Source organism: Thamnophis sirtalis, unplaced genomic scaffold (assembly GCF_051295495.1).
Source record: "Thamnophis sirtalis isolate CommonGarterSnake01/CBP01778 unplaced genomic scaffold, rThaSir2_p1.2 scaffold_12, whole genome shotgun sequence".
NCBI classification, from domain to species: domain Eukaryota; kingdom Metazoa; phylum Chordata; class Lepidosauria; order Squamata; family Natricidae; genus Thamnophis; species Thamnophis sirtalis.
The window spans coordinates 43799973-43814114 of NW_028261392.1; the positions used below are offsets into that span (position 1 = coordinate 43799973).

Genomic DNA, 14142 nt, shown 5'->3' on the forward strand with positions numbered 1-14142 from the left:
AGATACTGTAAAATCTCCATTCCCACCCCACTCCAGAGGAAGGTTACTGCAAAATCCCCATTTCCTCCCGATCAGGGAGGATGGGGGTGGGGACAGTCAGAAGTGGTATTTACCGGTTCTACGAACTACTCAAAAGTTCCACTATTGGTTCTCCAGAACTGGTCAGAACCTGCTGAATACCACTTTTGAGTTTACAGTGAAATCAACATAGGAGGCTGAAATGCTATCTGAAATATATGAACATTATTTTGTTAAGCCAAAGTGAATTATACAGTAGTTCCTTTTAAAACAAAAAATAAAAATATGGATTTATATCAATTATTAACAAATAATAAACTTGCATCTCTCCTGAACTTTCCTAAATAATCCCAACTTCTATTTTTCTTTCTCTTGTTCATTTTCACTAATCCCATAAGCAGTGCCACAAAAAGACACAGTGCAGATTTTTCTCCAAATAGACTGAGTATGAGATTAAAGACATTTATGATAATCATTACAGTAGCCATTGGACCCAAGAGAGAAAAAGCCCAAATTCACATAAATTTCACCATCTCTTAATCCACCTCTTCTTATTGCACATACTGCAACAAATTAAAATCAGCTACCATTGGCACCCAATCCACAACACACCCAGCCTTGGCGGCATATTAATATATCCATCCCATTTCATTTATTTACAAAACAATCATTAAGTTGTACATCACATCAAATATTTTACTTCTTTATCAAATTGATTTGGTAAAAATTTAAAAAATACACTCTACTATTTAGTAAAGAATAATGGATGCCATTTATTTTGTGTTAATTTCAACTCACTTCATGGAAATTTGGGGTTCTTACGAAAAAAAAAGTGGAAGGGTACCAATGCTTTTGTCTGCATCTGTATCTCTAGCATGGCTCCCTCTAAGACAAAAGCATGTAAATCATTCAGAGACTGAATGAGATGCGGTCACCTAAATCAATAGTATGGCTCCGTGATGAAAAAAATGCCAATGTGATCTTAGGCTTAGATCATGGAAATAACAAACTATTGTCAGGTAAATAAAATGTGCACAGGTAGACTCTGAGTCCTGAACACTTGAGAGGGGGTGTACTTACTACTTTCAAAAGATCTACCAATGTCATAATCATATTTAGATTCCATGTCAATACCGAGAAACAAATGGAGCTAGAAAAAGGCTGGGCCACCAAGATAGGTGCCATTATATTTCCTTCCCTTTTTTAATTACATGACAAAGCTATTCTGTGCTTATTTCATGTCATCTAGACAAGATGTTGTTCTAAATATTACATTTTAAAGAAGCAGAAGTGAAATGAAGATTAGATAGGCCTCTTCCATAAGGCATGCGACCAACTTTCATTAGAAGCCAAGATTAAAACCAATAAATATACTTGCAATACATACACACACAAATCCCAGAAGCATTTTAACAGTAAGACTTGTTCAAAAGAACAAAGTTTTAAGCTTTATTTTTACCTCCACCACTGCTGTTTACTATGAGTACTCTACACATTTAATAAATAATCATCTCTAATGAATCATACCCTGTAAACATTTTCCTTTCAAAAGTTGATTTTCCAGTCCAATGGAGCATTAAACCATAACCAATTACAGCATTCTTAAGAGATCGCCTAAAACCCCAATTTCAAGAGAGAGCCTGATCAGAAAATTCAAATGAGATAAACATTGTCTATAAGATGTTACTTAAAAAAAATATTAGGAAAAAGGGTGCTTAATACCTTCCATCTCAAGATGCCTTCCATCATGTAGTGACTTGGATGATTTCTTATTTACTTTATTTCCTTCTTTTACATTGAGATTAGTTCTCATATCCATTATGAAACATGTATTATGAGAGGATACCTATGCATGTCATAAGAAAATTAATACCAAAAAATAAATTTAAAAAGTGGTCACATATTTTACCAGTAGAAAATAATCACTAATTTCCAAAAATAAGAGTACAGATTTGGTTTACCCCTCTATATGGAACCATTTTCTATCGATCAGTTGCAATCTAAATTATATTTTTTTCTGAATGACCCACTGCTATTGTTAGAAACAAGAATTGGAAAATCTTGACATCAATATTAATTTCCCATTCACAACAATGTTCATCTGGAGTAGATATATTTGCCTAGCCTCAGCCCAAATATAGAATAAATCCTATCTGTGATCTAACAAGGAAAAAAGGCCCCTCGTTACCTACCCAGAGCCTTCATACATGTAAATTACAGTATTTCATACCATAATTGTCATTAAATTGTGAAATAGTAGCCTTACAAGTAGAGCATAAGTAATTGTAGTATAATGCTTTTTACTTCTTATGTCTCAAGAACCCAATCCAGGATAATACCCAAACAGTATTAAAAGGCACTGAAAGGTCAAAGAGTACACATAACCTGAAATAAGTATTCATATTTTATTCTAAACTTCTGCATTCGGGAAATGTTTTTAAGGAATTGTAGTAGAATTGTTTGGATATAATAATTATGGACTTTTTTGTTATGGCTTTCCCATGCACCCCAAAAAAGCAAAGATAGGCAAAGATCCAGAGAATATATGTTTTATATGTGTTCATTTTAAAAGATTAAGGTTGCATAAACAGAGACCAATCCCATGAAATCCCATCAAACAGCACAAACTATTCTGACAATCTTGAAATATTTCCACTTTAAGCATTTTTTTCACTTCCATGTACTTGTGATTCCCCAAATAAAACATGGGTTTGCAAGAATACTCTTATAATTCATTTTCTAGAAAAGTACATTTCACACAAATGATAATTTATATAAATTAATAATATATTTTCCCCTTCCTACAGGACTCCTTGCATATTATGTATTCAAAAATTAAATGCATGCATTTATTAAGCCACATTTTAGAGGGCAAAATTTTTTCAAAAAGCCTTCACAACATAATAAATTTAACATGACATTCAGAATTGGTAGAATATTTGAGAATCCAATAATTAAAGTTTCTTATTCTTTCACATGAAGGTAAGAATTAATACTTACACTGCATGTGGATAAAAGATGAAAAGCTTGTAAAACATAATACTGATCAGATTTCTCAAAACATTTGACTCTACATAGAGAATTGTGCAGTCCAACTTGCTTCAACTGCAGCCTCTGTCTTAGGGATCTATATATCCTTTTGGTAGCCCACATGCCTTTAAATGTGTCCAGTTTATAGAATATGAATCTTGCTGCCCATAAGGAAAGAAAGAATGAGGCACTTAAAGGAGTATTAGAAGTGTTATTCAGGAAGAATACAAACGTGACATTCTTGATTTTTCTGATAAGAAAATTGAAATTTACCTAGTCAGGTTAACAAAATATCTGCAAGTAAACAACCAAACTCAGAGAACACCAAGGACTTCACTACATAAACCAATGGTTACCAAGATGTTATAAAAACTGTGTAATTAATTACAGTAAACTAGATACAACAAAAATGAACTAATTGTGTAGGAAAATATGAAATGCAGCATATATATTAAGAGTTCCAAGACCAGAATTCCAAGCCTCCTTAGTATCATTCAAGGATGACCCCGTTTTAAAAAGAACGTTATTATGTTTAAGATTCAACCCCATGCCTTAAACACAAGTTGCATATACATGAAAACAAGATTTTAAAATTTTACAAAAATCAAGCTCAGAATATCATAATAAGCTTAATGCAATAGATATCCCAGTCATGCCAATATTAGGATTTTAAATAAAAATAGGCTTTGTAGGAATTTTATCATTTCTCATAACATGAAAGGATTTTGTTATGCATATGTACATGCATACAAATTGCAGGCTCTACCAAGAAAGCATTTATATTATTAATTTCATTACTTAGGTTTTTATTCCAGAACAATGTTATTAATTGATTTTGGCAGAACAGAAATGCAATTGTTTTTTTTTTAAAAAAAAGCTTTCCTTAGTGAAAGGTGAGGATAGCAAAGTATGTTGCAATTCATTATTCAAACTTCATGGCTAAGACTCATGAATATTAATAAACACATAAAGTATACTTCAAACCTTATCTTCTCTGAAGTAAACCTCATAGAGTTTAACAGATTTTATTCTCAAAGCATGAAAAGAAGAATTAAGGAATCTAATCTAGTAAGGCTATTTCCATATCTTTAGCAATGCAACTCAAGTTCTATGAACTACGGGCCATACGCTGCACTTTAAAAATCAGAATTATTGCCAGTACAACATCTAACAATGTTGGTAATGCCTATTTATACTTTTGATACCCAGTGCATATATGTTTAATAATGTTATATTAAGCTTTCATAACTTCAGGCTGCCTTTTCTCCCAGTCAATTCCTTTATCTGTTTATCAAGCAAAACATTAAAATGAGATAAACCATTATCAATCAGATTCCTGTTTATTGCGGTTTTAAAAAAACACAAGACTTTTTCAAAACAGCATAGGAAATGATATTTGCTGTTGTACCAAAATGCAACATATTAGGAAAACATGCCTATTATTTATTCATTCTTGATTTCTATTAGCTTAGTCTTCTAATTTTCCAAGTTTTATTTAAAATTTGTATATTGCTGTTTTGCTAGGTAGCTATGAATAAAACTAAACTATTTGCAAAAAAACCTGATACATTTGATTCAACTAAACTGGCTTGGGGAAGTGGCAATATAACCACATTTCACTTCTAGATAGGAGCCAGTTTGCAAGTGTGCAGATTTCTTATTTTTGACTACAGTATAATAGTCAAAATATAGTTGTATAGTTGACCACAAAATATAGTTGTATAGTTGACCACATATACAGTATGCAGTTATATTGCCACTTCCACTGATACATATTTTAAACACATAGCACGTGTAACTCATGTTGCTTGATGAGGAAGTATTGAGCCTCCAGTTTGCCACTGTTCAAACTTTCAGTTGGTATAATCAGATAAAGCACCATTTTTTTCTTCCCTGTAGCCATTACGTCTGTTTTGGCTTTCCCTTACTTATTCAACAGGAAAAAATAGAGCAGTAAAGAATTTTAGGCCAAGATGCCTCAATCTGGAACAGAGAAGCAGCCATTAGTGTCACTCACAATTGGTTATTAAGGCATTACTAACAAGGACAAAGACTGAACCAACAGTCCAGAGATTTAAGGCATTATAATTTATCACTTTTTCAGCTAAACCGCCCAGCGCTTTTGTGCAAGGCTAATAAATCTAATGAGCTTAATCAAGTAACTGAATTTAAATCATCGCTACCATATTGACCGGGTCTGCTATAAAACTGGCAAACCACAGGCTGAACAACCATCTTATTTGGCAGTAATCTTCCCGGTTTCCCAGAAGGACTCAAAAGGTGAATTTTACTCTCTCGAATAGTGCAGAATCAATGCTGAAAGGTCATTGTCTCTGAATTTTAAGATTCCTTTTATGTTGCTACAGCTTTTCATGCACTTTAACCAAAGCTTCCAGCCTATTAAAGTCATTATGAGGGAGGAGAAATGGGAAAAGATTCAGCTGTATCTCAGCAACGTTCCCGTTTATAAGCCATTAATTCACCTTTGTTCTTTTTATAAGAGTACTAATCCTCTTTTGACAAGTCCACTCCACCAAATGAATTGCATTCAACGGAATTATTTTATGATAACGGTGCTGGCCTTTAAGGTGACACAAAACTCGACTGTTTCCTGCTGAAAAAACATAAATAATTGGGCTTGCTCTCCATAGGACTAGCATAATCTAGCAATTTAAAAGCCAGAACTCACAGAGAGGGTCCTCCTTGCGTACTACTGCCAGCTAGCACGGCTGGCCAAATGGCCAACACCAGAGGGCCCTGAACGTTTGAACAAGAGACAGAAGGGTTGAGGCAATATTCAGAAGCCGAAATGCTCGTCTCTGCGAACACAGCCTAATGATTAATGGCGACTTTAATCTCCAAGCGAGTCCCGACCAACAGGTCAAATCTCCAAGCGAGTCCCGATTATAAAATATCTATTTTAGCATCTTATTTTATTCCGAGAACCTCATTTGGGGCTGAAAGGAGCTAAATGGATTAATTTCGAAGAAACGTAGCCAAGGCTAAGAAAAAGGCTTGAATCCGCATTTTTCAATTTCAGCACTTGGCGGAGCGCAAGGCAAACAATAGACCCTCCATAATATACCTCCGCTTACTCCTCCCTTCCGCCTCTTCGCCTCTTTTCTTCCTCCAAAGAGAGCCGCGTCCTGCTATTTCGTGCCCTCCGTTTACCTTAACGCGGGCGGCTGATTCCACACAGGTACCGCGTCGTTCTTAAAGAGACAGATCCAGCACGAAAGGAAAAGTTTTTCTATTCCCCTCTCGCTGGGCCTTCGCAAGTGGGTTTCTTACATTAATTACTATATTAAATTCATTAGCTCTTTTTATTAGTTCGCGAGAGATTCCCACTTTTTCTCAAGTGTAAAACAGCCGTGTGAGCTGCTGCGATTGGGAGAAAAGGGGAAATTTGAAGCAGGAGGAAGATGCAGCAGGCTATCAATAGAGGAGGTATTAGGCTTGCTTGCTTGCTTCCCATTGTAAAAATGCGGACAACCTCTAGTCTAGTCGCCAGCAAAATTAAGATCCGTACGAAACTACAGGTTACTAAATTCTCCAACCCAGATCTGATAGTCTGAATATTTAATATTTGTTGATGACATTGTTAACATGTAAGGAGTAAGAAGCTGTAATAACTGGTTTGTTTACATTAGTATTTATATAAAAAATGTATAAATGAAAATTTACATGTCCCCATGGAGAGTCCCAGAAAATGAAAATGGGAAGTGGCTGTCATCCAGAGATATATTTATAACTGTCTTTGCCTGCCTACTAAAAAAGGCAAACGTACACTAGGATAATCTGGCAAAGCATAAACATCTAATAAATTTCATCATCTGGTGATGGATCATAACCTCCATCTATTGTCACTTTTTCAAAATGTTTGACTCCTTAATCTATAAGATCCTGACAGTGGCTGAAGCTTGATGAGAGAGTTCTACAATTCTTATACAATACAAAAGCTTAATAAATTGATAAATTTTTAACACAATTTTCAAGATATTCGCCTTTATTTTTCAAATTGAGAAAACAGTAGCATTCTGGAAATAAAACAGCAACAAAAATACTGTGGCGCTTTTCAGTCTTTTGTTAAAACCAGTTTTAGATCCCTAAGAGAATCTAGAGGTGAAGATAAAGTCAGCTTAGCTATTAATTCTTACAATTCAAAAAAGAAAGTTTGTACTGACACAGCAAGCCTTGAAAATGAGACTTGTGGAACTATTTAAATAACTCAATTATTGTGTATTGTAAACACATGAGAATGCTTTAAATATACAATGAGTAGATACAGCAAATCATGTGGATATAGGGTGGAAAGAAAATAAGACTGCTAATGTATACTGTAAACATTAAGTGGTTTTTTCCCTCTGCCATTTGTGTGTGTGTTTGTGTGTTTGTAAGCCATTGCTTCCTCATTGCAAGTAGTGATTAATACATCTTTCAAGCATGGAACTATCTCAAATTCAATTTAGATCCTACCTGGGTCCACACACATATTTTTACAATCACTTTTCCAATAATTTTTCACAGGCTGAAATTGTCTTACAAATGACTTAATATAATACAATAGCAGAGTTGGAAGGGACCTTGGAGGTTTTCTAGTCCAACCCCCTGCCTAGGCAGGAAGCCCTATACCATTCCAGACAAATGGCTATCCAACATCTTCTTAAAGACTTCCAGTGTTGGGGCATTCACAACTTCTGGAGGCAAGCTGTTGCACTGATTAATTGTTCTAACTGTCAGGAAATTTCTCCTCAGTTCTAAGTTGCTTCTCTCCTTGATTTCCACCCATTGCTTCTTGTTCTACCCTCAGGTGCCTTGGAGAATAGTTTGACTCCCTCTTCTTTGTGGCAACTCCTGAGATATTGGAACACTATTATCATGTCTCCCCTAGTCCTTTTTTTCATTAAACTAGGCATACCCAGTTCCTGCAACTCTTCTTCATATGTTTTAGTCTCCAGTCCCCTAATCTTTGTTGCTCTTCTCTGCACTCTTTCTAGAGTCTCCACATCTTTTCTACATCGTGGCAAGCAAAACTGAATGCAGTATTCCAAGTGTGGCCTTACCAAGCCATTATAAAGGCATTCATGTGATCTTGATTCTATCCCTCTGTTTATGTAGCCTAGAACTGTGTTGGCTTTTTTGGCAGCTGCTGCACACTGCTGGCTCATATTTAAATGGTTGTCCACTAGAACTCCAAGATCCCTCTCAGAGTTACTACTATTGAGCAAGGTATCTCCTATACTGTACCTGTGCATTTTGTTTTTCTTGTCTAAATAGAGAACCTTAACTCTTTTCACCATTGAATTTCATTTTATTAGATAGTGCCCAATGTTCAAGTTTGTCAAGATCCTTCTGTATCTTGAGCCTATCTTCTGGAATGTTGGCTATTCCTTCCAGCTTGGTGTCATCTACAAATCTGATGAGTCCCCCATCTATTCCCTCATCCAAATCATTGATGAAGATGTTGAAGAGTACTGGGTCTAAAACAGAGCCTTGGGGTACTCCACTGTATACTTCCCTCCATGTAGATGCAGTTCCATTGAGGATTACACGTTGAGTGTGGTTGGTCAGCCAGTTAAGAATCCATCTGGTGGTGATGCTATCTAACCCACATTTTTCTACTTTATCTAGTAGTAGGTTATGGTCTACTTTATCAAATGCCCTGCTGAAGTCCAAGTAAACTATATTGACGGTCCAATAATTTTGTCACTTTGTCAAAGAATGCAATAAGATTAGTCTGGAATGATCTGTTTTTGACAAACCCATGTTGGCTTTTGGCTATTACTTTTTTTACTTCTAGGTGTTCACTAATTCGTTGCTTGATTATCTTTTCCAGAATCTTCCCTGGTATTGAGGTCAGGCTGATAGGTCTATAGTTTCCTGGATCTATTTTTTCCCCTTTTTGAAGATGGGAATCACATCAGCTGTTTTCCAGTCCTCTGGCAGTTCTCTGGTGCTCCAAGATCTCTGAGAGATATAGTTCAGTGGTTCTGTCTGCCAGTTCCTTCAGAACCCTGGGGTGTAATCCATCTGGTCCTGGTGATTTGAACTCATCTAGGGTAGATAGGTGCTCACTTACTATTTTCTTCCCTATTTCAAGTTGTGTTCCTAACCTGATTTTTGTGATGCTGTTTTTGGTAGGTTGGACTGCTTTTTCCCTTTGTGTAAAGACAGATGCAAAAAATGAATTAAATTGTTCTGCTTTCTCCCTGTTGCTTGTCACCTTCTCGCCACTTTCTCTCAGCAATGGACCAATTGTTTCCTTAACTTTTTTCTTGTTTTTAACATGTTGGAAGAAGCTTTTTTTGTTATTTTTTACTTTTGTGGCAAGCATTTCTTCATTGTGAGCATTAGCTTTCCTCACTTCATCTTTACAGGCTCGGGCTATTTGCTGATATTCTGCCTTAATTATGAACTCCCCTTTCCACTTTTTATATTTATCCATTTGTCTTTCAATTTGTCAGAGAGTTCTTTATGCAGCTATGCTGGTTTCTTTTGGGAGCTGTTATTTTTTTTCTTCATTAAATTGTGCTAGACTGGGCTTTTATAATCTCATTTTTCAAAATTTCCCAAGCTTCTTGAGTTGTTTTACCCTTGAGGATTCTCATCCATGGAATTCTTCCCAAGCTCTCTCTAAGTTTATTCAAATTAGCTCTCTTAAAGTCCAATACTCTAGTTTGACTTTGTTCTACTACTTATGTTTGCATAATGTTGAATTCCAGTATTGCATGATCACTTGCCCCCAAAGTTCCTATAGCTACTTGTCCCGAATCCAGATAATGTGGATGAGTGTGGTTGAGTGGAGGAGCATATCTAACTAGAATGAAAGAATAATATAACAAAGGAGAAGGTAGAAAAGGAAGAAAAAGGACATGAAATTTAATTCACAAACAAAATGGCATTCAAAATTAAATGGATTTTCCCCTTTTTGCCACTAAAACAAATTAAAGAAAAGTCATCAAAGACATCTGCAATTATTTCAAATGATTGAAATAATAAATGGAATTTATCAGCAGTGGCCAAAAGAGACACCTATTTTTCCTGTATAATACAATAATGAATTGTGATACTGTGTGTGTGTGACAATGGTTAGAATGCAGTACTGCAGGCTGCAGATCAAATCTCACCAGGCTCAAGGTTGATTCAAACTTCCATCCTTTCAAGGTGGGTAAAATGAGGACCCAGATTGTTGGGGAAAATATGCTGACTCTGTAAACTGCTTAGAGAGGGCTGTAAAAGCACAGTGAAGAGCTACATAAGTCTAAGTGCTATTGCTATTAACTCAAGATGCATGCATACTTTGTGTGAGAGAGACAGAGAGAGATAACATCTAATGCCAATACAATTAAAATTATTGGAATACAGCTTGTTCTCTCTCTCTCACTCACACACACACAAATGTAAACCATTGCATCTTTTTCAATAATCTGAATAATAAACAAAATATTATCAAAAGGAGTCCAGAAATGGAAGTTTCATCTGGACATAATAGATTTTCATACAAAGCTTCTATTAGCATGAGTAAAAGATTTTAAAACCAATTAGACACTTTAACAAAGCTGATGACACCAACATTAATAATTATAATTATATAACTATATATAATATATTATAATAAATAATAATTATTAAATTATTATTTAGGAATTAAAGAATAGTCCTCTAGGCCAACCCAATCAGCCGGCTAACTATTGGACTTAAGAATCCATATTAAAAGCTTTCTCAACAGTACATGCCTTCCTTACCCCATGAAAGAAACATTTGGATTTTCCTGATGATGAATTAAAGCAATTAGGTCGATTAAAATTCTAACATAACAACCTTGACAATGTCATGCAACCCAAGCACAGATAATAATTTCTGTAGGCCCAGATAGCTGTGAAATCTTAGGATCTATATTTATAAAACAAAGATATCCATATTCGTAACAATAAGATCCTGAACTTGTCTTATGAAAATAAAGCCATTGTAGGAAAAGAGCCATGTCTATGGTGGTAGAAAATCAGACTGGGAGTGTATTTCCTGATTTCCAAATTTCATCAAAAGGCGTATGCTTATATATACATTAATTAAATTTGTTAAAAAAGATGCTGTCAGATCTGATTTTTTGTGAAAATGACAGCAATCTATTCAAAAACTTCACTAAACATTTCTGATAAAGTAGGTTGTAGAAATGCAACACTTTTTTCTCTTTTAGGTGGAAAGACACCAGATCAAGGAAACCTCTCTAGTTCATAGATTGAAAGAGACATTCCCAAGTTTTGGAATAAATGTGTAAAATTTGGTTTGCAACTTCATCTTGTAACAATTTTCTTTACACTTTCTGCTAAAAAGTGAGCAAATCTAATCTGTTGTTGAGATATGAGAAATATATGTGGCCTTTAAAAAAAAACCCTCAGAACTAGATTATTAGTATACTTATGCATCTCATGCAGTGTTTTATTATTTCATTAGTTTAAGTCTATATTTATAATTTAATGTGTGGATTGAGAGAGCAGGCTGAACCAGAGTAGGCCTCAAGCCTGAACCAAACTAGGATCTCATGATATTAAGCTTTAGCTGTTCATATATAGAAATTGCAAACGTTCGCTTTTAGGAAGTCTGCACATAAAAGCTGCTGTAGCAAAACTCTCTACAACAGGATGGCCTTGGGAGATGGGAGAAAATATGCTGTCTGTGAAAAAAATCAGACAAGATGGGGAGGGCCCCCCAAGGAGCTAACATTCAGAGCAATGGTGGGTTTCAATTTTGTCTACTACTGGTTCGCTTGTGCATGCGTGCGCATTCACACACGTGCCCAACGCTTCTATGCATGCGCAGAAGCATCCGGGCAGGTAGGCAGAGCCTCCCACCACCGCCACTACTGGTTCGCCCGATTCAGTCCAAACCGGGAGCAACCCATCACTGATTCAGAGAGAGAAACTTAGGAAACACCCGCTCTAAGTTAAAAGTGGTGGCAGGAAGTTTATACTGGTAAGATTGATACCAGCCCTCTTAGGTAAACGAGACAGGAAATACAACTAGATGAACTAATTCTATATTATTGTCAACAATGGAGCCATCTTTGGAGCATCTTCAGGGTTTCCATAGTGAGGCTGCCTGGAGTTATGGGAAAGGGGAGTAGAGATAGCTGAGGGGGATATGTAGCCAAAATAATATTCTTTCTCCTGGGAACCAAGATCACTGTCACCAGCACTTGGAAGGGCATGGATGGGAGGCATCTGGTATGGGGAGAGAGACCTGATTGGGGCATGTGATGGTTGTGGGCAATGTGGAGTAAAACTTTGGATTTTGAACTGGGTGGGGAAAATTCCGGGGACTTTAGATTTGGATTTTTACCAGCTGTGTAAATATAACATGCCTAATAAATCTATACTTTGAGGAACACTGCCTTGGAGATGTGATTTCCTATGAGCTGTTACTTGGAACCCTGACAGTTATATTAACAGAAATTTGCAAGTCAGTTCCTCCAAGGTAACATGACTAGATGAACTAATTCTGCTTTTATTGTAAGGTTACATTAACAGAATCTTCAAGAGTTCAATAAAATCTGCAAACAACAAACAATTATTTCACCGTCTCCTCTGTAAATTTAAATTTAATTTTTATTTGTTTGATAGCAGTTTAATTGCCTGCTACTTCTTTTATAATGCAAACCCTAATTAATAGGGATTTGCTGTACCCCACATTAAAGATAGCAGTGAAACCAACATGAAAAAAATTCTACCATCCTGTATACCATCTGTTTAATAAAAACTATTTAAGAGTCAACAAGAATACATTTATATTCCATTTGAAACTTGTTTGCAACTTATAGATAAATGAAGCAGTTAGCTTTACCTAAACTATCACAAATGAAAACAAGCAAAACTTGTGACAGACAAAATAGCAGACATGTTTTATTTAACCCAGAATGCTGAAAAGGCAGCACTAAGAATATCATAAAGACTTCATTTCACAGTCTAACAGCAATTGATTTAAAGCCATATTTTCTAAATATAGTGCCTTCCAATTATGTTAGACTAATATTTACATCCTCATCCAACAACGCCAGTGAGGATTATTGTCTAATTAATACATCTAGAAGGCATCTGAAGAAGGCTGATACAGAAATTTGTTTCATGACATAAAACTGGTACTCAAGAAAATCAAAAACAGTTGTGAGAGAAAAAAAGAGACTTTCTTAGTGAAGGACATCAGCACCTTAATTGAACCTAGCAAGATATTTAAATGTTGAGTCCAAATGAATATGACTAGAACAGTGATGGTGAACCTTTTTTGGGCTCGTGTGCCATGAAAGGGGGGAGCGTACGGGGGGGTCATGCGCGGGCATGCTGCACCCATAATGCAACATGTGATCCACCCCAGTGTGCATGCGTGCATGAGAGGCGCTCCTCCCCATTTTTTGCATGTTTTTTTTGCTCTCCCAAGACTCCAGAGGCTATATAGGAGCCTGGGGAGCGTGAAAACAGCCTCCCCCCCCCCCGAGGCCCTCCAGAGGCTTCCCTGAAGCCTCCGGAACGCAAAAAAACAGCCCTATGGTCAAACCGGAAGTTCAGGAACTAACTTCCAGTTTGCTCATAGGGTCAGTTTAAACCCTCCGGAGGCTATAGGGACCTTCAGGTGGCTTTCCTGAAGCCTCCGGAGGACTAAAAAGACCCTATGAGCAAACTGGTTTGCTCGTAGGGCCGGTTTAAGCCTTCCAGAGGCTTTAGGGAAGCCTCCGGAGGACTAAAAAGACCCTATGAGCAAACTGGTTTGCTCATAGGGCCGGTTTAAGCCCTCCAGAGGCTTTAGGGAAGCCTCCTGAAGGTCCCTCCAGAGGGCTTAAACTGACCCTACAAGCAAACCAGAAGTCTGTTCCCGAACTTCCGGTTTGCCCATAGGGCTGGATTTTTGAATTCCAGAGGCTTCAGGAGCTTCCGTGAAGCCTCTGGAGGGCCTCCCGGAGGTGGGGGAGGATATTTTCGCCCTCCCCAGACTCCTATAAAGCCTCTGGAGCTTGGGGAGGGCAAAAATGGCTTTAAAAAAGGCTGAACTCAGCTGCCAGCGCGCACATGCGTGCCTCGTGTGCCCTGAGAAATGGCTCTGCAT

The 14142-nt window shown here is 36.7% G+C and overlaps 1 protein-coding gene across 7 annotated transcripts in view; it reads right to left on the reverse strand.

Moving 5' to 3' along the window:
* Nucleotides 1-6531, reverse strand: part of PNPLA4 (patatin like domain 4, phospholipase and triacylglycerol lipase) — a 28888-nt gene extending 22357 nt beyond the window's left edge. Inside the window, exons 1-3 of one of the 7 annotated variants that reach the window (XM_087726873.1) lie at nt 6134-6531; nt 3019-3209; nt 1741-1864 (exon numbers count right to left, since the gene is read on the reverse strand). In XM_087726873.1, coding sequence (XP_087582999.1) covers nt 1741-1864; nt 3019-3171 — 277 coding nt within the window. In that variant the 5' untranslated portion in view covers nt 3172-3209; nt 6134-6531. Of the gene's footprint in view, nt 1-1740; nt 1865-3018; nt 3210-5737; nt 6076-6133 lie in introns of those variants that run through there. The other 6 variants (XM_014057530.2, XM_087726875.1, XM_014057527.2 and 3 more) reach the window with 6 other exon arrangements.
* Nucleotides 6532-14142: the final 7611 nt, after the last annotated feature.